Source organism: Cynocephalus volans, chromosome 1 (genome assembly GCF_027409185.1).
Source record: "Cynocephalus volans isolate mCynVol1 chromosome 1, mCynVol1.pri, whole genome shotgun sequence".
Classification (NCBI taxonomy): domain Eukaryota; kingdom Metazoa; phylum Chordata; class Mammalia; order Dermoptera; family Cynocephalidae; genus Cynocephalus; species Cynocephalus volans.
Window position 1 is genome coordinate 95,383,317 of NC_084460.1, and position 22,550 is coordinate 95,405,866.

At 43.8% G+C, this 22,550-nt stretch overlaps 1 protein-coding gene across 1 annotated transcript in view; it reads right to left on the reverse strand.

Annotated features, from left to right (window-relative positions):
- Positions 1-2,033: 2,033 nt before the first annotated feature.
- Positions 2,034-22,550, reverse strand: part of SLC7A14 (solute carrier family 7 member 14) — a 47,813-nt gene continuing 27,296 nt past the window's right edge. Inside the window, exons 4-7 of the mRNA XM_063074734.1 lie at positions 18,622-18,768; positions 16,012-16,220; positions 13,534-14,411; positions 2,034-2,356 (exon numbers count right to left, since the gene is read on the reverse strand). Coding sequence (XP_062930804.1) covers positions 2,034-2,356; positions 13,534-14,411; positions 16,012-16,220; positions 18,622-18,768 — 1,557 coding nt within the window. The remainder of the gene's footprint in view (positions 2,357-13,533; positions 14,412-16,011; positions 16,221-18,621; positions 18,769-22,550) is intronic.

The following is a 22,550-nucleotide window of genomic DNA, read 5'->3' on the forward strand; positions in this document are numbered from 1 at the left end:
ACAGCATTGTCAAACATTACATTAAAATGACAAAATGACTTTGGGAAACAGGAGTTCTAAACAATTAATGTAGAGGAATAAAAAAGATCTAGAAAATTGTAATTACTTGAATTTAATGGTATACATTGGCTATGGGTGTGATATACAATTTATTTAAAAGCATATTTTTAAAAAACTAGTTTCAATTGACCTTTATATATGTTAAAGTCCAGTGTATCAGTCATGAGGACTTCTCAAGTTTGGTTGTTTTATACACAATTTACCAGGCTCCAGGACATTCATCCCTGGACTGTGAGCTCCCAAGGGCAGATGTTACACTTTTTTCCATTCCCATCACCTAGAAATTGTTATATTCTCAATCAGTGTTAGTTGTATGAAAAAATGGACTTGGGCATCCTCTCTATAACTCTAAGGCATGCCAAGATGGCACGAGCCTCAACCTTTAAGAAAAAATACACTTAAATGTCAGGCGATGTGAAATGGCAACTTTTGGCATAATGATACCTCCAGGAGAGAGAGGGCAAAGAATTTGCTATTTTGCCCTCCTTTCAGGAAATTTTCAGAAAGATTTTAGCTTGATTTAAATTGTGCCTTCACATACATGCATACACATCTCAATGTAGCCACGGGAATCCCTGAAACCCAAGAGGAAAATTTATAGCCCATGTGTTTTTCCTGTTGCAAATTCTCTCATCTATTCTGTTTCTGAGATTAAGAACTCCTCTTATGGCCCAAATTTAGACCTTGCCAGGTAGATATTTCTCTGGGCTTCAGTAAAACTGCTCAGGGAAATAACAGGAAAAAAACTGCCAAAACAAACAAGCAAACAAAAAACGAAAAACCCAAAAATCCTCTAAAAGTGAGCTACCTCAGAAGAATAAGGTTCAGAAGTGAAATGTGATCTCATGGAATGCAATGACCTAAGCAGCTGTGCTTCAACATTTTTTGTTTTCAGAGTAGCACCCACCAATCATGGGGTTGCATAACTCAAAAAACTACGGAATTAATAACTTTGGAAATGTGAAATAGAATTTGCAATGTGATCTCAGTGGCTGGGTCACTTCTCCTTGTAAAGGTTTTTATCTGATCATAAAACAAACAGCCTACTTTTTCAAGGCATATTACTGCTATGAAATCATGCTCCACCTTCACTCTCTTGCAGCATATCAGCAGGAGCTGAGAGTCTGGTATAAGAGAAGGCACGACAGAGAGTTCATTCCTGCCAATGCCCTTCTGGCCTTCACTGCAAGAGATGGTTATTTAATTTTTTTTCTGGGCATTTAAGTAGAGCTTTGATGGTGCTTCTTACTATATCATTGGGTCTGCATGACTGCTTTATGGTGAATCTGAAACCTTTGGGGAAACGGTCTCAGAGTCCCTGATCTTTGGTGGATCCTCAAATTATATCTGGAAACTGTGGGAACATTGGTGAAGAAAAAGAAGGATGTATCTTCTCTGTGAATTTTTTTAGGTGAGATTTCAGGACAAAATGTCTTTTGCTGAGGAAGTACCAATGCCCACCTGGCTACCCTGAACTTGGGGGGAGCAGCTCTCATCCCGACAAGCTGAGAACACAGCTTTGCCCTGGTGGTCTCAAGTGGTTGAAGCTGCCTTGTGCCCACTCCCACTGGCCTTGGCACATCTCCAGGAGGAGCTTCAGCCTCAGTAGGGTCCAAGAAGCTTGCTCCTTGCTTCTTGGGGTCTCAATGAGAAGCAAAAAAGATTCAACCAGCAAAGCGAAGGCCTAGGAAACATTTGCTACCATCAGCTCTGATGGTTGCTCCTAAGATGGAATTTTGTGTAGCCTCTTTAGATTTTTACAAGGGGACCCGTTAGGGGACCTGGGTTAAAGCCTTCGACAGAACTATGCTGAAGAGTGCAAGTAGCAAATGACAGGCTATGACTGGGGACTGACTTTTGGGAAGGCTGGATTTGTGAAATGAGAGCCAGAAAAGATTTCACCTTCTAGCCCGTAAGTTAAGTTACTGAAAATCGAGCCTCATCTTTCCACCCTGCTCTTGCATGGTTTCCTCCTACTCCGGAGAGTAATCTAGCTCATCATTTGCAATCAGGGCCTCTGAGTTCTGTTTGTGTTTGCTTTTGCTCTTCGCTTTGCTACTTGTCCGGCTGTTTGCCTTCGCATCTGACATCTGCTGGTAAGAGAAGCCTTTGTCCTCGGCCGGCCCGCCCCAGTCCTCCTGGCTCTCACCCTCTGTGGCGTAGGAGAAACCCTCCTCCACTGAGAAGGGGTCATCTACATCGTAGCGCTGGTACGTGCTTTGGTGCAGGGCCTCCTCTCGAGCGCTGATTTCCAGGGTGCTGTTCCAGATGCCGTACCCAAAATAAATGAGCATACCTGCAGGGGGGGAGGGGGAAGGGAGGGCACAGGTGAACAAGCAGTCACTTCAGGATCCATGGGACTAGTGGGAGATCACCCTCAATGATCACCCTCATATTTACAGCTTCCTGTAAAAAAGTCAAAAGGTCTAACAACACTGCATCCACATTCTTATGTGGCAATTTTTGGCTGGAGGTGAGAACTAGCTGCCTCTTTAGACAGGACACCTCAGTCCCCACCTTCTCTGCCAATGTCCAGCTCATTACAGTCATCTGGCTGCCAGCCAAGAATCTCCATTTTCAACCCTGCATTAAATATTTACGGATCAGCCCAGTGTATTCCTATCCTTCTCCTAACATTTTATTAGCCCCTGCCTCCACTTAGGGACTCATGTCGCATTCCACCACATAGCAACATATATTCTCCTATGAGTTACCTTGCCATTTTCCACTCACCAAGGGCATAAATAGTACCCCCACTCCAAGCTGCCAACTTCTTTCTGTGGGCTCTCAGAGTATCTATTGTGGCCCCTATGACATCTGTCATGCGATTATCTGCACAGGGTGGTTCTATTTTATAGACTCTGCAGGAAACTGACACAATACTTATTGAATGAAAGAACTGATGAGCATGAAATGTCCAGTGCAACCTCTCTGTGTTGATGACATTTCAACCAAAGGAAAGAAACTCGTCTCTCTAGTTAATACATTGCATTAATATGGGCTAATGTTTCATTTCTATAATTTTTTGAATAATATGTGAAAATAGTTTGAGAGCCCCATTCTCTACCTTGAAAGCTGAGAATCACGGCCTTGGAGGCCGTAGGGCATGAGGAATAAAAGTGTGGGCTCTGGGTTCAAATCTTGCTTCCTTCACTATTAGCTGCACAACCCTAGACCTGTTTTTTAGCCTCCCTGGGCCACAGTTTTCTCTTCTGTAAACTGTGAGAGTTATAGCAATCCTATAACATGGACTTGCTTGAGGATGAAATGAGATAAGTGGTGGTTCTTAATCCTGGTTGCACTTAAGAGTCACTTGGGGAGTTTTTGAACCACTCTGATAACTAAGCCCCACCTTTGGAGATTCTGATTTAATTGGTCTGCGTGTGAACAAGCATAGGTAGGTTTTCCAATGGTCAACCAAGGCTGAACCCCTGAGATAAGGAACTGTGCCTGATGAACGTACTCTGCTGCCAACTTGAGCCATGGCATGGCCTAACTGGCTACTCAGCTGTGCGACCTCCTCGTGGGCCCCCGACATCCTCTTCTATGTGGCACCAGCCCCCTTGACTTTGCTAACCCTGCAGACATCTGCTGGGCTGTTTGCTCAGAACCGCAAGTCATGTCTGCTTTGCAGCTCTGCTGATTGAGCAAACTTGCTCCCTTTTGAATTTGAAGTGTGTCTTTTTAAGCTTGGATTTCTCCCCCTCCCCAACCCCTGCCATGAAATCAACTTTCCAGGAGCCAAAGTAAGCAGAGATTTATAGTACTAATTGGTAATAAAACCTAGAGTTAATCATTTGCAGATGTAGCTATTACTTCTCAAATAGTGACTTCATCTTTTTGATCATGGGTATTTACTCTTTCCTGCCTGGGGGTGGGGGGTGGCCATGGGGGATAGTTATTATCCTGTGTAGAACAAGTCATCACATTAAGGCCTCTTCTGAAAGGGCTGGTATGCTGGTTCTTGCAGAATGCCTCTGTTTGAAGCATGTTTGGGACCTGAGGATGAATTTCAGGTGACCAAGTGGGAAAGCACACCTCCTTTTGTACTGCTTTGCTGTTTTGCTCTCTTTTCTCCTAGACATCCAGCCAGGTGCCAAATCTTGCCTCCTCCTCCTACTTGGGATGTATTATGCCAGTTCTTTCCTTTCTTTCTTTTTTTTTTTTTTTTGTCTTTTTCGTGACCGGCACTCAGCCAGTGAGTGCACCGGCCATTCCTATATAGGATCCGAACCCTCAGCAGGAGCGCCGCTGCGCCCCCAGCGCCGCACTCTCCCGAGTGTGCCACGGGCTCGGCCCCAGTTCTTTCTTTTCTAATCCCCTTCTCCATCCCTATTTATAGATGAGTCATTTCCTTACTGAACTTGTTATCTTTTTTTCCTTTTCCTCCTGCCCCTAACGTCTCTCCTGTGTCACCACACAGGTCATTGCTCAATCACTGGTTTGACATCTATTCCAACAGACTTCCCCTGCCGCTACCAGGTATTTGGGTATCAGATAGATTTATGTTAAGGGAATTTTCTAAAAACCTTGGTGTGATTGTTCAGAGAATCATAGATATTTAGAGCTGGAAAGGATTTTAGATCATCCTTGTATTCTAATACCTTCGTTTTACAGAAGAAGGAACAGAGGCTATGAAAGACTAAGTGACTTGCCTGGATCCAAGAGGGGCAGAACCAACCTTCTCTATGGATAGAGGAAGGTCTCTGGCACATCCAATCCTTCACACTTCCCCTACCCCAGCTGGGTCATGCACTATGCTTACTGCAGTAACTATTCAGTAAGAGGTTAGGTCTACACTTGTTATTTGGGAGTGGCCAGGCCCGGAAGGAACATGTGTGTGTGTGTGCACATGTGTGTATGCACACATGTGCACACACATGTACATTGACTATAATCACTTTGGAAAAGCAACCCATGGAAACCTGCTACATAAATATTTATGGGTCATTTAGTGTTTGCTCCGAACCCCCCTACAGTTTCAAACGTGTGTCACTCTGTCTTCAAAAATACATTTCAAATATTTCCAATGTGAGGACTGTGAACCAGGAAGCAACTGCGCGGGCCGATAGAATAAACAGTGGGTCTGGGTAGAGGCGTCCTCCTAGGGCTGCCGTTCTATTTGCTTTTATCCTTCTCACTGGCTTTTCAATTCAGGAAAGTGGTGTGAGGCAGAGAAGGACTGGAGAAAAGGACAAATAGAGGGCGACAAAGAAACAGAGGGGAGTGAATGAGGGAGGGAGAGAAAGCATGTAGCACCATCTGTCACGCACAAACAAGGCCTTTGTGTCGGAGGAGTCAACAGAGCTGCTAAGAGCCTCCTGTGTGGCAGCAGGGTGTTTGCTTCTGCTCCGTTTTTCAGTTGGCTTAGAGAACTAAGTATGAGGTAGTTTCTGAAAATCTGTGTGGATTCTGGGAATCCTGAATCATCTAAACTAGACTTCACATAACACCTCTGTGTGCTGAGATCCTCTAATAATGCATCGTTTATGTAGCATCTTTCTGCTAAGGAGCTCAATGGCTCAATGTGTCACACAGATGCCATCTTGTTCCTTCAAGTCCTTTTAGCCTGCTTGGGAAGGGGTGTGTGTGTGTGTGTGTGTGTGTGTGTGTGTGTTTTGGAGAAGGTTGTGATTAAGGGCATTTCACAGACAGGAACTGAGGCACAGAAAAAATAAAGAGCTGTCCCCAGCAACACGGTGAGGGGCTGGATGGTGGGTCCTTCCAGGCCTCTCTTTGCCCTCATCCACAGTGCATCTTTCTGTCTTATTTCTTCCATCTACCAGGGCCGGCTATGAGGTATAGATTGATAGAAAATGACTTTGCTTAACTTTCTATTATGAATAATTTCAAACATATACAAAAGTGGAGAGAATAATAGAATGAAGCCTACGTATTCACCAGCAGCTTCCCTCAGCACTCCCCTGCCCCATTCTCTTTAGATTATTTTGAAACAGATCCCTTCTATCATAGGTTTCATTTGTAAACATTTCAGTATGTACCTTTAAAATAGACTCTGAAAAAACATAACTTGGCATCATTATCAATCTAAGAATTAAAAATTTGTTAATATCATCCAATATCCAGCAATATTAAAATTTCCCTGAAAGTTTTTCCCATGTAGGGAAATACTCTCCACCTTATGAGGCTACACACTTATTCCAATGATACTGTCATTGCTTGAAATAGTTTTTGGGCACCAGTATTTAAGATTGTAACTGGGACTGGCATCATATTCTTATGTAAACCCTTACAGATGGAAAAGTTTTATCATTTGAGGGTGGATTTGATTTTGGCATAAGCCAGAAATCATTTGGAACCAAGCCTCAGGAGTAAGAATGGCTAATTAATAAAAAACATTATTTATTTTATTTGGATATTTAATTCTGCTGTTACTTAGATTCATTGCTCTGTAGTTACCCATCTTATATCTATAATTAATTAAAAGCAGGTGTGATGTTAAAAGTCAGCTCTTGTGCTGTAGCAGGGTCCTGGAAGCTCCCCTGCTGGGCTGGAGTTATTTTCTTAGTTGACAGATCATGGCAGAGGTGCCTGGTGTGGCCAGGGCAGTGCCAAATCAGCAGTAAGCACAGAAAGTATGTCAGTATTTAAACAACAGACACGGCTGTACTGGGGCACATGGGTTGAATGACAGCCCTGGACAAGGGTAACAGCAGTGAGTCCTGTGAAAGTTTGTTCTCAGCAAAGGGAAATATTCAAAGGGAGACTGTGATTTCTTTTCCAGACAGAAGTTCCATGGAGAAGAGTGTGCTATGAGAGTTCAGGCCAGACAAGATGAAGATTCATGCCTTTAGCAATTGAATGGCCTTTCTTAATATAATAAAACACCTTGTGATCATAAAGCCCTTTATAAAAGAGCATTTTCTCATTCATCATCTCAGAGAAGTTAAGAACTACGCAGTACATCAGTAATTGTAGTAGCACTGGAACTTGCATTGCTTAACTCCAGACTGGGGGCTGTTCCTGTCCCATCCAGGTGCCTCAGGGAAGGGTTAGGAATGTGAAGCCTGTTACAGATTCTGGGCACCTCTGCACCAGCTGATGAAACACCTACTCACCTACTTGTGTTGATCTGTCCCATGCAAATGAAGCAAATGACCCCAAACCCACAAGTGAGAGGGGTGGCGGAGGTGGGTCTCAACCATATGGGAGGGAATGTAGAACAAAAACTCAACTCTGAAAAGCGACTTGGTGACATAAGCAACAATGGCAGATTTCCAACTCTGCAGACACAAACTCGAGTTGGAGAACAGGTCCCTGATCTTTAGGGTCCCCCTGGGGCTCCCTGTCCTCTGAACGTAGCTGCATGCTTGGCTGAGGGGAGGTGGGTCACCCGACCTCAGGATGGGTGGAGCTGCCTCTTGCTGGGGTGTACTTTGCAGCAGGAAACCCTGTCCACTGCAGGTGGCCAAGGCACTTTGTTATGCCCAGAGCATTTTTTATTTTGACCACTCTGAAATCAACTTTCCAAAACAGACATTTGCCAATGCAGAAATGGAGACTGGATGGTAATAAGGTGTCCTCCCCATCCACTGCAATACCCGCCAACTCATGCTATTGCTGATTATTTTTTTAAATACCACCATGAGCCCTGTTGATTGTAATAACAATGAGGTTTGTTTAAGAGCAGGCTTCGAATGAAGTTGGGGGGGGGGGTTCCCTCTCTGGACCTGCAACTGATCTAATGTGAAGTCATGTTTCTTTATGTCAGTTTCCTATCTCCAGAATGGAGTTGGGGACCCTTATTTTGTTTGAGACCTGTAATGGCCATGAGAGGTAATGCAATCTTCTTAAAGAATATGAAAAAATCCAGTAATCCAAGCCAGCAATTCCACTTCTAACTCAACAGAAACCCAAGAGAAATGTGTCCATGTGTCCACCAAAAACACGTAAAAGAATGTCTGTAGCAGCTCTGTTCATAACAGCCCCAAACTGGAAACAACCTAAATGTCCATGGACTCTAAAATGGATAAATACATTGTGGTATATTAACACAGTGGAAGGCAGACAGCAATGACCATGAACAAACTAAAACTACAAGCAGTGAAGTGGACGAATTTCACAAACATGATGTGGGGGAAAAGAAGTCACACACCCCCTCTGTTGTGGCTCCGAGTCTGTCCCAGGTGCACTGCACACACCAGCTCTGGGGCCTTCCACCTTTGCAATGCTTCTCTCCCTGAATCCTTTTGGCTCAAGAGGGAGCCAACGTTTCAGCTGTCACTGGTTGCAGAGCCCTGTGGCTGCCCTGCCCCTTCCTGCCCTGTCTGTGTCAGGCACAACAGCCTAGACTCTAGCAGGACTCGCCTCCACATGCCCTCCTTCTGGGAATCACACCAGCCCTCTTGCCATCCTCATCCCAGCCTTCATGACTTTCCTTGCTCTTCTGAGCATGGTTTTGATGTTGAAAGTACCGATTGTTTTCTCCTCTGCCTCCAAGGGGAATTTAAAAATTGTTCATGGGTCATCTCATCAAGAATCTGTTTATTTTGGTGCCCTCTCAGGTCCCAGTTCATGGCCCTTTCCTTCTTCCTCTTCCCTCCCTCCTAGTGGCTGCTTTGGATCAATTTCCAATAAGAGTTCAGATGACAGCTCAGGGAAAGTCTATGCGGTGTGTCTTCTCTTTGGAATATTTGTATTTTGGTACTGAATTCATGAAGCCCATTGCTCATATCACAAGGCCCATCTTTTCTCTAAACTCTAAATCCATAGACACAAATTTGTTTTCCTCAGAGGGACTGAAAAAATTCCAGTGAATACTTGGCAGCTCCCAGGGTGGGGGTGCTATTGAGCTAGTCTACGAGATGATTAATTTATAATAAAGGCCCACAGGGAGCAGGAGACCTGAAAGATGCCCTGGAAAATACCATTGTATGGTGTTCTCACTGAGTCCTTTCTAGTTTCATATTCCCTGAGACTCTGCCCAACCCCTGGTGATGTTCTTCTACAAAACTGCATCTGCTAAGAGAAAAGGAAGGTGAAGGCTGCTTTGTGCTCACTTTGCTGGGATTAATAAACATTTGCCATTTGTATTATTTCTTCTGTCTGAAGGAAGAAAACATGCTGGGTAATGCTGTTGGGGCTTGTGTCTCATTTTACTCCATGGGTTCTGCTCTTCTGAAGGTCAAGAGCTTAGCAAAATATTGTTACAAAAATGCTGTAATTAAGATTCATTTAGAGAAGGTTGGGTAAAAAAATGTGTCTAAGAAGATTATCAAGTTATGACTCAGCCTAACCATGTAAATCCTCATTTTAAAAAATAGCTGATGTTTCATAAGAAGCTCCATTTAAAAATATCTCTAGTGTTCTCCCCACGAAAATTATACGATGTACAGAGAGATCAGGAAGAGAAAACTGATATGTCAGAGGCTCAGAAGTTTAGAGATGGGATATTTATTCCATAAGATCATTAAAGATTTTAGGAGCCAATTTGGGGTTGTGGGATGATTTTATACAAGGGTACTTCAAAAAGTTTGTGGAAAAATAGAATTAAGAGATAATATGAATCTTTCCATGAACTTTTCAAAGATTTCTTGTATGTGCAAAAATTTGTTTTTGAAAAACAGGGAGTCCCAAGCCAAGACAAATGGATAAACAAAATATGGTATATCTATGCAATGAAATATTATTCTGCTACAAAAAGGAATGAAATACTGATACATGTTATGACATGGATGAACCCTGGAACATTATACTAATTGAAAGAAGCCAGAAATAAAAGACCACATATTAAAAAAAAAAAAAAAAGAAAAAGAAAAACAGGGAGTTTTTGTAATTAAATTATCTGCCTTTGATAATCTATTCTCTCAAGAGCAGTGGCTCTCAAATTTGAGCATGCATTAGAACCACCTAAAAGGCTTGCTAAAACCTAAATTGCCCTCGGAGATTTGATAGGTCTGGGGGGGAGTCCAAAATCGCATTTCTAACTAGTTCCTTGATGTCAGTGGTGCTGCTGTTCTGGGACCACACTTTGAGAACCACCGATCTTGATCATTGTAAACCTGGCTGCACATTAAAATTACCTGGGGAAGCTTTAAAAACAACCAATGCTTGGCCACATTAGGCCAATTGAATCAGAAAATCTCTGTGGGAAGAGCCTGTGCTTAGAATATTCCATAGTGTTACTGATGTGTAGCCAGGGTTGAGAATCTTTGTTCTGGGTGAAACTTAGTCATAGGGCAGCCTTCAAAAATCATATCAAAGCAGTTAACGACAGGTGCCCAGAAATACTAGCAATTCTTCCCAAATGTGGTTGTGAGTTGTAAATTGGGGTCACCTGGGTGCTGTCTGGCCAGCCCTGTCTGCAGGGTGGCACCCTCCCATGTCAGTGAGTAGCAGTTTCTGGAGAGAGTTTGGAGTTTTCGCTATCAGCAAGATTACGAAAGGCATTCGGGGAGTTTTCCTCTGCCTGATAACTAGAAGGGCAGCCTGAGTCAGTACAGGTTCACATTGTGCTTGATCATATGATATTTGACCAGTCTGTCCATACTGGTGGACAATGAATCATTTTAGATTTTTAAAAGAAAGGCAGAAACAAATATTTCTTATTACTTTCCCCAACATTTTCTCACTTAAGCCCCAAACAGCAGTCAGTTCAAGGCTAATAGAATCATCTACATTTTTATAGATAAGTAAACGGAAGCCCAAAGAAGTGAATTACCCAAAGTCACAGGAAGAGGAGGTAACAGAGTAATGATTTGAACTTGGCACTGTTTGACTCCAGAGTTGAAGGACCCTGCCACTTCACCATTTTTGCAAAATGCATCTGGTGCTCCAGAAACCTTAGATATTATGCAGACCAGGTATAGAATTTGTGGGGCTCAGTGCAAAATGAAAATGTTAGGCCCCTTGTTCAGAAGTTATCAAGAATTCAAGACAGCAGCAGCAGAGCATTCAACCATGCATCAGAGCCTGTGTGTAGGCCATATGCCGGTCCTGATGTTGTGTTAATCCCCATCAAACATTCAGTTCAAATAAGAGAGTCTGCCCTGAGGCACCCTGGCGGGGTGGTAGGAGACCCAGATCTGAATGTGGGTAGTCTGGATTCTAGCAATAGCTCTTTGAATAACTTCTTGTTGACCCTGAACATGTTATTTTACTTCTTGAAGTTTCAGTTTCTTTATCTATAAAATCGAGAGAGGGAGAAATGGGCAGGTGGTGGACTATGTCAGTGTTTCCCCAACTCCAGTTATTTATACACCACATTTTTAGTGTGGCAGCTATGACCATGGACTCTGGACCCATACTTGCTGAGTTCTAATCTTGGCTCTGCTATGTTCTAGTTATGTGACCTCAGGCAAGTGCTTCTGTTTCCACTTCTGTAAAACGGAGATTGTAGAGAGGCTTAAATAAGTAAAACAAGTAAATTAAATAAATTAAAGTCCTCATTATAATGACTGATATGTGATAAGTGCCATATGTGTTAATTATTACTATAAATCATATGGAATGTATACTAGTACTAATATTTTTTCTTTAATATCATTTTTTAAATAAAAACATCTATAGTCTCTTCCTAAGCAATAGTATTTGTGAAATCACCATATTCATGCGTATGTGCAGCTTTTCTAATACATGTGAAAATATAACTAAAATATTTTTAAAAGTTTATGCACATACTCTCTAAAATCAGCTGAAATATTACCAACAGAATGGCAGCACACTGTAGGTAACATTGTACCAGACACTGAGGTCTCCTTCCAGCATTAGTGGTCTGTGAATGAATAAGTCCATGCGTATTTGTGTCTATGCCTTCATTCATTTGACAGATACGTGACTAAAACATTTCTAGCCACTTCAGTCACTTCTATCCAGAGTAGAATCTTTCCAACGGCTAGGTACGTGTTCCAGTGGGAAAAAGTTTAAAAAGAGATGAGAGATTGTAAGTAAATCATATAAACAGTTAAAATCTTGATAAGTCAGTGGGATCTTCTCAAGAAGTCCCCTACAGTCTAACCAGGGATGAGATGTAGAATAGTGAAAAATTGGGACAAAATGCTTACAGGAAGACTTAGGATGGCCTTCAGAGGCAAGGAATCTGCTGGAAGACACATGCTCTTTCCTCTGATCACTATGGGTTTTTCCCCCTTTCCCTCTATGTAGATCGTACCTTTTAGGCCCGGTTCAAATTGTACCTCTCAATGTCCTTTCTGACTGGAAGTTTCCTTTTTCTTTTTTGAAGAGTACTTCATAACAATTTAAGAAGTGTTTATTGAGCACATACCATAAGCACTCTGTTCCAGGCACAGAGGACACACGTCAAACACCCATATCCCTGGCCTCAAGGGATATGGGTGTTTTACTAATCAGTAAGGAGTTTCTGTAGCCCTGCCCAGGCTAGTTGATTCAATCATATCTGCTTGACTTCTCCTTTAGGCAGGGTTTACTTATTCTATTACTTTCCTATTCCTCAACACTCCTAAAGATCTTCCTTAGCTAAGTATTTGTTATCAGAGATCCCAGGGTTACCATAAAAGTAGTGACTAAGGAACTTTAAGATTAGCCTTCACTTAAACGTCCCTCTCAAGTTACCACTGGTGTCAATCCCCAGACATTTCATAGACACCAGTGATTGTCAGAGATGATAAACATGTAATGCACACACAGTACAAATTGATCACAAAGTAAAATTAGGAATCTTGCAAAGGCATAGAACTTCTTGAAGTAAATGAAACTGACTATAGAGAATTACTTGAATTCAGACCCAAAGCTGTAGACAACTGAGGACTGAACAGAATCATAGCAGTTTTTAACAGCAGAAGAGAGAACATCAACAAGCATGATGGCATGATGAGGACTTCCCAAGAGAATGATTAGAATATAAAAGAATGAAGAAAGGATCTTGGGAAAAACTGAAAAACTCTTGAATGTTTTACAAAAGTCAATATGAAATGAGAGATGTTAAATGGCGCCATGATACAATTTGGTCAGAAAAATAATGCCCCCAAATCCACACTTAATTCATACTTTGTTCATTTTAAAAACGAGAGCATGATTGCTGTTTTAATGTAATTTTGTCAAATGTAAGGTAAATAAAAGTTTTCATCATTTTTTTGTTTCACAATTTTTAGTTTCTAAGACAGAATTCCAATTACCACCCCCCCCTTTAATATGCTTTTTTTTTTTTTTTTGTCTCTTTTTAAATGTGGATTCACTTTAAGTGGACTGTTCCTGGTACTGATTATCCTAACGTACAAAGAACTCCCAGTAATTCAGTATTCAGTGAAGTGATGGATTGATCAGCATCATCCTTCCAGAACCAATGGCCAAGACCATAGCAGGCAGAAAGGAGAAAACCGTCTTTATTGACTCTAAAGCAGAAAGCAAGGGTCCATAGAACCAGCCAGATATCACTGGAATGGAGATGGCTAGTCCAGTTAGGAGGCGATTTTGGGATAAGCCTGTTCAAGACCTCAAAAGGGTGCTCTCAAGGCCGCAAGGGAAGTTGCTTACCCACAAAGCACCAGACCGCAAACCGGATCCATGTGATGGTGGACAGCTTTAGCATGAGATAGATGTTCACCAGCATGGCAAAGGCAGGCACGAAGGGGAGGCAAGGGGCCATATAGGGCAGCTTCTTGGGGTTCTCTGGCTGCTGCAGGATCACAAACACCAGGGCACTGATCAGCAGCAGCATCAGAACAACCAGAAGGATGGCCCACCAGCTCTGCTGTGAGATGTAGTCAGAACCAAAGATGATGAAGGAGCAGAAGATGAACATGAGGATGAAGAGCAGGAGCACGCAGATGGTCACCGTGCGCCCTGTCGCTGCCGTGGGCCGGTCCATTTTGCCCGGAAGGCCCAGCCGGATTCTCATGGTGTAATAACGGGGCCCGATCAGCTTCTTCAACTTGATGAGATAAATGTTTTCAGACTCGTCGGCTTCTATGCCTGTGGTCATGTCCACGGTGCCGTAGTTGGGGTGGCTGACATTGTAGGTTGACTTGTCTGATTTCCCGATGAGCATCTCATTGTCTCCCAGGGATGGTAAGTTCTTGGCCCCACATGTGTTGGTGGCTGGGCTGGAGAACTCTTCCCCTTCACTCCCAGGAGAACAAGTCTCCTTCTCGCAGTCAGCCAGAGCGCCCTCCTTCTTCTTGGTGTGCTCCTCGGACAAGAACTTGACAAAACCATCAATGTCACTCTCAGGCTGGTATCGAAGGAGCAAGACACAGACAGAGACCAAGGTGTAGGCGAGGAGCGTGCCAATGGACATCATCTCTATCAGGTCTCTCAGGCTGACTAACAGTGAGAGGAGAGCTGCCAGGAACCCCGACACGATGCAGGCCACCACTGGTGTCTCTGTGTAGGAGCTTACGTGAGCCAGGAACCTGCAGGGGAGGTGCAAGCAGAGGGTTAAGGGTGAGCTGCATCTGCTGACTGATTCTAACGTAGGGGCTGGAGCTGTCAGTGGCTGCTGTGGTTGACCCCTCCGGGTCCTGCTCCTAGGATTCACTTTTGCATTCACTGCTTTAAATCCAGCTGCTGTTCTTACCCCAGGATTTGGCTCTTGGAATATAATTTAAAGAGGATTCACTTTAACTTCTTGGTTTTGGGGCAAACTTCTTTATTAAAGTTCCTACTTCATTATGTGATGGGAAGGGTTGCTTGAATCTAGGAGGTCTTTCAGAAATCTAAGCTGTAGCCCAGGCTTTGCTGTGAAAAAGTAATGGTTGGAAGAAGCCATATGCCTGCTTGGGGGTCCTCTAGACCTGTGGATTAGCAGCATCAGTGTCACTTAGGAGCTTGTTCGAAATATACATTCTTAGGTTTCAACCAAGATCTACTATATCAGAATCTCTGGGGGTGCAGCCCAGCAAACTATGCTTTCAAAATCCTCCAGAGGATTCTGATTTATGCTAGAGCTTGAAAAACACTGCTGCATAGTGAAAGTACAGGGATTTATTTGGCAAAATAATTAAGAACCTGTGCTCGTAGATACAGACTCAAGTCCAGCTAGTTAACAACTGAAGGGAAGACCAACCAGGGTGATTAAATGGCAGTTCCTGTAGGCTATAAGTAGGCTCCAGGAGCCCAAACACGGCGGTTCTGACCTGCTAATGGCTTCAGGGGGTGCACAGAGGAAATGGAGCAGAAGATGACAGCCATGGCAGAGAAAAAGTCCCTGAGCTGGCTCCCTCTGCACCCTTGAGATCCCATTGGCCTCAACCAGTGGGCACTGGGAACCAAGATGGCACCTCACCCCCTTTGTACTATAAGCAGATAGTCTTCTTGGCCACACAGGGGGCTAAAACTGCCAACTGGTGTGGTTGAGTCTGGTTTTTGGAGTCAGATAGTTCTGGGTTCAAATCCTGGCCCACCACTCAGCAGCTGGGGGATTTGGGGCAAACTTTTTCCACCTCTGTGAGTTCTCATATACTCATCTGCAAATAGAGTTATTGTGAGGACTAAATGGGATACTGTATACAAGCAGCCAGGATACACAAATGTTCAATAAATGGTAGCTATTGTTGCTACTGTTATTAGGCTCTGTTCAGAGGGTCTTATCCTCTTTTTGTTCTTTTTTTTTTCAACTTTAGAGGGTCTGTGGAGAGAGGAACTGCTACCAGCCCTCAATGTGAGGGCAGGCCTAAGATGTCCCTGAGATGTCTCCTTCCTTCTGGAGGCCACCCAGTGCAGCAGTCTGGCACCTGCCCTCTTCAGAAAGGAGCACACGATATCAAACTGGAGGGAGAAGGGCAGATGGGGAAACATCAGTTTGTGCCGGATCGAAAGACCCAGAGTGAAACTGAAGGGCTGTTTCAGGGCCCGAGCTCTTTTCTCTGAAATTCTTTCCCAGGACATATGACAAGTTCCACAATCTATGTGAAATGCATTCACATCAAGCTTACAATCATGCTGACAGTGGGTGACATTCTCCCTGGATAGGCACAGCAGAGCAGAATAAATTTCATGGAGCATAGCCCTTACCTGAAAAGGAGCCCATCACCAGCCATGGCATAAATGACCCTCGGCATTGGGAAGAGGGAGCCCAGCAAGCTGACTGTCAGTCCTGCAACAGATCCAATGGCCACCACAAATTTGGCGGCATAGAACCCATGGGCCACAAACATCTCCATGAGTGGGGATTCCGTGTCAATGGCATAATATGGCACCATCAGAGTTAAGATCATGCTCACCTGTTAAAACAAGAGAAGACATGGCTGGAGGTAGAGAGGATGGACAGCATGGATGGTGCCCCAGGGACGGCAAAGAGCCGTGGAGGCAGAGGCTCACGTGGGGGATTTAGATCCACCACTACCTGTTCTATAGTAAAAAGCCTTTTCTCCCCACATGTGAATGAAGTGGGCTAGATCAGATAATCTCTAATGTTTCTGTGTGGACCTTTCAAATCTGAGGAACAAGTCTGCAGGTATTTCAGCCCCTTGAAAGCAGAGCTACATAACAGTTCAATGGAGGGCAGCTATTACCAGATGGAAGGAGCCACAGCAGTGGCCCTGTAGCTGGGGCCTGGCAGTGACCATGCGCACCCTGCCCGCATAGACAAGCCTCCCATTCCTTTTATACTTTTAGGGTCCTACAGGGTTTTATCTGTATTCCCCCTCACTCCAAACACCAGAGATCAAAACCCCAGAGATAAGTGCTTAAGAGGTCCACAGTCAATTAACTGATGGGACCCAAATGAGGACTCCTGTTTCCATCTCCTCCTTCTAACTTAGTCCTGGGAACCAGGCTGACCAACAAACAAATTATGGCACCAGGATGGAATCCAGTCTGGGGCTATAAGACACAGTGGCTTTGCTTAACCAGGAATTACTTGGCTGAGGCACCAGCATCTGTCTCCCTTTACAGGTCACAGATCTGCCATAACATCCCTTCCTTCAGAATTGGCCCCAGGCAATGGATCCACCAGTCATATGGCCAGATATGGGACTCGCCCAGGCCTGCAAAGGCTGATCCTGCCATCAAGAATGGAATTCAAAGCCTGAAAGGGAGAGGGTGGTCATATGCAGATCACTTCTTTGCCTGTTCCTCAGGAACCAAGATCCTCCAGTGAAGCCAGTGCTGCTGGGGAGGACGGCAGGATGTACCACCACAGCCCAGCAATGTAGCTCGTCCCACAGTGGTGGAGTGGCCGCCTGCTGACCAGTACAAGACAACAACCCCCGAGGCATGGTCAGGCCCAAGCAGTCTAGAAGAAAATGCTGCTCAGCAACATTGCCACTTGCAACATCCCCTTTGGGGATGGGTGGGGTGGGCTGGGAGGCAGTGGGATTGATCCCTACAGCAGCTCATGCTGAATCTTCTGGCCACTGGCCATGTTAGATCAGGACAGATGCAAAGGCTGTGGCTGCACAGAAGTCCTGTGTCATCTATAAAGCGCTATTCTAAGGAAGGAGCTGTGATTACTGACTTTACTGCCTGTGCTGCAAGGGGGAGGGACGAGGGAGGAGGAGGAGGGGAAATGCAGAGCAGAGTGTCTCTGCAGCTCCCTGAACTCCCCACCTCACCCTCCACGCTCTGCCCACAGGAATAATCAGGGTACAGACAGGATGAAGCCACTGCATGTGTGTGCACAGGGGGAGGTGACAAGTGACCCACGCATAAAATGTCTGGGTGGGCAATTGGATCTCTGTAAACCACACCCAAGGCTGCTCTTGAGTTTTCATTAGGCACTACAATCCTATTTTGCAGTATGCCTTAATGATCAATGGGTCTGGCTTCCTTAGGTGGTTGCTAAAGAAGTCTTTTTGGAAAAGAGGAATGGCAGGACTGACAGGCTGCACCCCCAGCTGCTGGCTCTTTTCCAATTGTGGTGGCCAAGTGAGTGGGCCCCTCAGGACCCAGAGTGTTTGTGCAACCACACACCTGCTGGCCTGACAGCTGGGGCTATCCATTGCCAGGGCCGAGGGGGTGTTGGATGTACTGCACTGTTTCCATGATAGAAATTCTTGGAGGGGAGCTGAGAGATGAAACCTCAAAGAATGAGAAGCGTCCCAGGACGTCCTGAGGAGTCGGGGCTGAAGGCTTCGTTCTCAGGACTCCCTGAGCAGGGAGACCCACAGGAGCAGTTTGAGCTGGTGTGAAAATGGGAGCAACCGCTGAAAGAAACTGCACTTTCCTCCCCAGAGTTGAGGGGAAGCGTCTCTAGAGGACAACATACTCTTTCTCGCGGGAGCCTGTCTCTTGGCTGCCGGGAAGATCTGGGAGGGCAGAGGGCATCAAGGCCATGCATGGAGGGTTCCAGGCCATGCTCACATGCCCACCGTCCCTGCAAATGGCGCCCGGGTGGCATTGGACACCAAAAGCCTGCAGCAGGGAGGGCGATGCTGCAGACCCGGAGACCAAGGCCCGAGGGAGAGCCTGGGACTTCTCCTGCTCTCTAGTCTGGGTCCTCATTATCTACTTGTGGTAGGGGTGGGACTAGAGGGGACACGAGACGCAGGCCTACACACAACACCAAGAAGGCACAGGGCAAGGACGACTTCCTGACAGAGAAGGGAGCACAGACCCAGAGACACATTTGAAGGCTGAATGTGAAAGGCCACAAGAAGGTTCCCATCAGCATTTGGTACTTACAGACACATAGGCTGTCAGGCAGATGACCAGGGAGGCGGTGATAGCGTAAGGGATGGATGTGTTGGGATTCTTGGCCTCCTCTCCGGTGGTGGCGATGATGTCAAAGCCAATGAAAGCATAGAAACATGTGGCTGCTCCTTGCAGTACCTGTATGGACGATGACATTTGTCAGACTCAGAAGGTCCGGGCAGCACCAGGGCCTTAAATGTGGTAGCCTCAGTTGCCCAATGTCCCGCAGACATTACTGAGTGGCAGAGGGGCAAAACTAGTGCTAAACACCCAAGCTCTGATCTCTACTTGCCAGCTGTGTGACTCTGGGTGATTCCCTCATGTGTAAAATGGAGATAGGAAGAATTATGTCCAAATAAATATTGGGTCATTCAATCTACTCAAATCTGTTTTGGAAATACGTGTGGGTATAAATCAATCAATATATTGGCTCTGTATGTGTCTTAGGGAACTCGTAACCTTTCTGTGGTTTGCTTTTATCCAAGGGTTCTCAAGTGCACCACGGGCTGTGTAATTACTGCTAGGGGATGTTTGGAAATATGGGGATGTAACTTTTTGACTGTCACAGAGACATGGAGTGGATGCTTCTGGCGTTTAGTATAGGAGACTCAGATACTTCTGCACAAAGAATTATCTTTTTTTTTTTTTTTTTTTTTTTTTTTAATTTTATTTTGTCGATATACATTGTAGCTGATTAATGCTCCCCATCACCAAAACCTCCCTCCCTTCTCCCTCCCCCCCTCCCCCCCAACAATGTCCTTTCTGTTTGCTTGTTGTATCAACTTCAAGTAATTGTGGTTGTTATATCTTCTTCCCTCCCCCCCCCGATTTGTGTGTGTGTGTGTGTGTGTATGTGTGTGTGTGAATTTATATATTAATGTTTAGCTCCCTCCAATAAGTGAGAACATGTGGTATTTCTCTTTCTGTGCCTGACTTGTTTCACTTAATATAATTCTCTCAAGGTCCATCCATGTTGTTGCAAATGGCAGTATTTCATTCGTTTTTATAGCTGAGTAGTATTCCATTGTGTAGATGTACCACATTTTCCGTATCCACTCATCTGATGATGGGCATTTGGGCTGGTTCCAACTCTTGGCTATTGTAAAGAGTGCTGCGATGAACATTGGGGAACAGGTATACCTTCGACTTGATGATTTCCATTCCTCTGGGTATATTCCCAACAGTGGGATGGCTGGGTCGTATGGTAGATCTATTTGCAATTGTTTAAGGAACCTCCATACCATTTTCCATAGAGGCTGCACCATTTTGCAGTCCCACCAACAATGTATGAGAGTTCCTTTTTCTCCACAGCCTTGCCAGCATTTATCGTTCATAGTCTTTTGGATTTTAGCCATCCTAACTGGGGTTAGATGGTATCTCAATGTGGTTTTGATTTGCATTTCCCGGATGCTGAGTGATGTTGAGCATTTTTTCATATGTCTGTTGGCCATTTGGATATCTTCCTTAGAGAAATGCCTACTTAGCTCTTTTGCCCATTTTTTAATTGGGTTGCTTGTTTTCTTCTTGTAAAGTTGTTTGAGTTCCTTATATATTCTGGATATTAATCCTTTGTCAGATGTATATTTTGCAAATATTTTCTCCCACTCTGTTGGTTGTCTTTTAACTCTTTTAATTGTTTCTTTTGCTGTGCAGAAGCTTTTTAGTTTGATATAATCCCATTTGTTTATTTTTCCTTTGGTTGCCCGTGCTTTTGGGGTCGTATTCATGAAGTCTGTGCCCAGTCCTATTTCCTGAAGTGTTTCCCCTATGTTTTCTTTAAGAAGTTTTATTGTCTCAGGGTGTATATTTAAATCCTTAATCCATTTTGAGTTGATTTTAGTATACGGTGAGAGGTATGGATCTAGTTTCATTCTCCTGCATATCGATATCCAGTTATCCCAACACCACTTGCTGAAGAGGCAGTCCCTTCCCCAGTGAATAGGCTTGGTGCCTTTGTCAAAGATCAGATGGCAGTAAGTGTGTGGGTTGATTTCTGGATTCTCTCTTCTATTCCATTGGTCAGTGTGTCTGTTTTTATGCCAGTACCATACTGTTTTGGTTATTATAGCTTTGTAGTATAGCTTAAAGTCAGGTAGTGTTATGCCTCCAGCTTTATTTTTTTTGCTGAGCATTGCTTTGGCTATTCGTGGTCTTTTATTGTTCCATATAAATGTCTGAATAGTTTTTTCCATTTCTGAGAAAAATGTCTTTGGAATTTTGATGGGGATTGCATTGAATTTGTATATCACTTTGGGTAGTATGGACATTTTCACTATGTTGATTCTTCCAATCCAAGAGCATGGAATATCTTTCCATCTTCTTGTATCCTCTCTAATTTCTCTCAGCAGTGGTTTGTAGTTCTCATTATAGAGATTTTTCACCTCCTTGGTTAACTCAATTCCTAAGTATTTTATTTTTTTGGTGGCTATTGTAAATGGGCAGGCTTTACAAAGAATTATCTTGCACAAAGAATTGTCTAGCCCAGATTACCATTAGTACCCCTAATAGATCATCTCTACAGTAATTTCCAGGTCTGAAATGGTATAGAAGATTTTCAGATCATCAGGTATTCTGCTGTCTTCAGTGGGAAGTCAGGGCAGAAACAGAGTTTGCTTGAGTTTCTGCTCCTTTTAGGGGCTTGAATGACCTAGTTGGGCAGGAGGCAGGGAGTCAGAGTAAAGCTGGAGAGGTGTATCCAGTAACATCTTCTGGATATGTGTCTGCCAGGATCTCATGTGGCTCCTAGGTGGTTGGGACTTTTTTTAAGTCAAGATGTCAGTGAATAACTTGCACTGAGAGCATGTTACTTTCTTCCAAATAGTCTATTGGTGTTTAAATGAAGTTTTGCCACCTTGATACTCTCATTATTAGCTAAAAGTAAAAATGTGCCTCTTTGGATGTTTGGGGATGTCCTTTAGAGGAAGTGAGAGATTTTTTGCGGGGGGGGGGAATTTTGTGTGTGGGTTGAGGGATCAAAGGGCAACTTCTAGCCAGGGGCCCAGAGGTAAGGACCATTGTTAGACTGGACCCTTTTCTTCCTTTTATCCACATTCAGTTTATAAATGATGAAATTCAAAACATGTGTCAAGCAGATACTTGTCCAAATGTTCACTCTCACCTTGCCTACAGGCTTCTCAATAAGGAAAAGACAAAATACTAAATATTAGAACCTAGAAGTTATATCACAAGACTGAAAATCTTCTCAAACCTCCATCAGCAACCTTTCTCATCTGTGCAATGAGTTGGTCTCCTCTGTAGTCTCTCTCAACTGGGATTCTGATGTTTCCGTCTCCTGCTTGAGGGGTTCTTATCTTGGGTCCATAACATTCAGGGGGTCTGTGATTTTTTTGCTGGGAAAGAATTACATCTTTATTTTCACTAATCCCTAACTGAATGTTAGCATTTCTTTCAATTAATGAATGTAGGTGACAAACTAACAGTACCTGTGACTTTGTCACCAATAGTAATCAGATATTTTCACATCATATGAGAGCTGCTGCAGAGATCTTGAAATACTGATTATACTATTTGCTACTTCCAAGTTATGACAGTTGATAGACATAGATATTAATATTTAAAGCACTAATAAAAAGCACATTGTTATTATATCACAATTTAAAATATTTATTACTATATTTCAATATAATTGATTTCTTTTGAATTTCACTGTACTCTTAGTTATTCACTGAAAAACGTTCTCATAAAGGGTCCATGGGAGTCATCAGACTGCCAAGGGGTCCATGGCACAAGAAAATGTAAAAACTCCTGGTTGATTCAGATAAGTCAGGTAGAAAGAACTCCTTGACCGTGAGCAGTTCCATGTCCACAGGGCTACTTTCTGGGAGAGAAGAGAACTCCTAATTTCCCTCCAGCAAAGTTCTTCACATCAGGATATGAAAAGTGTCTTTGGACCCCAGACA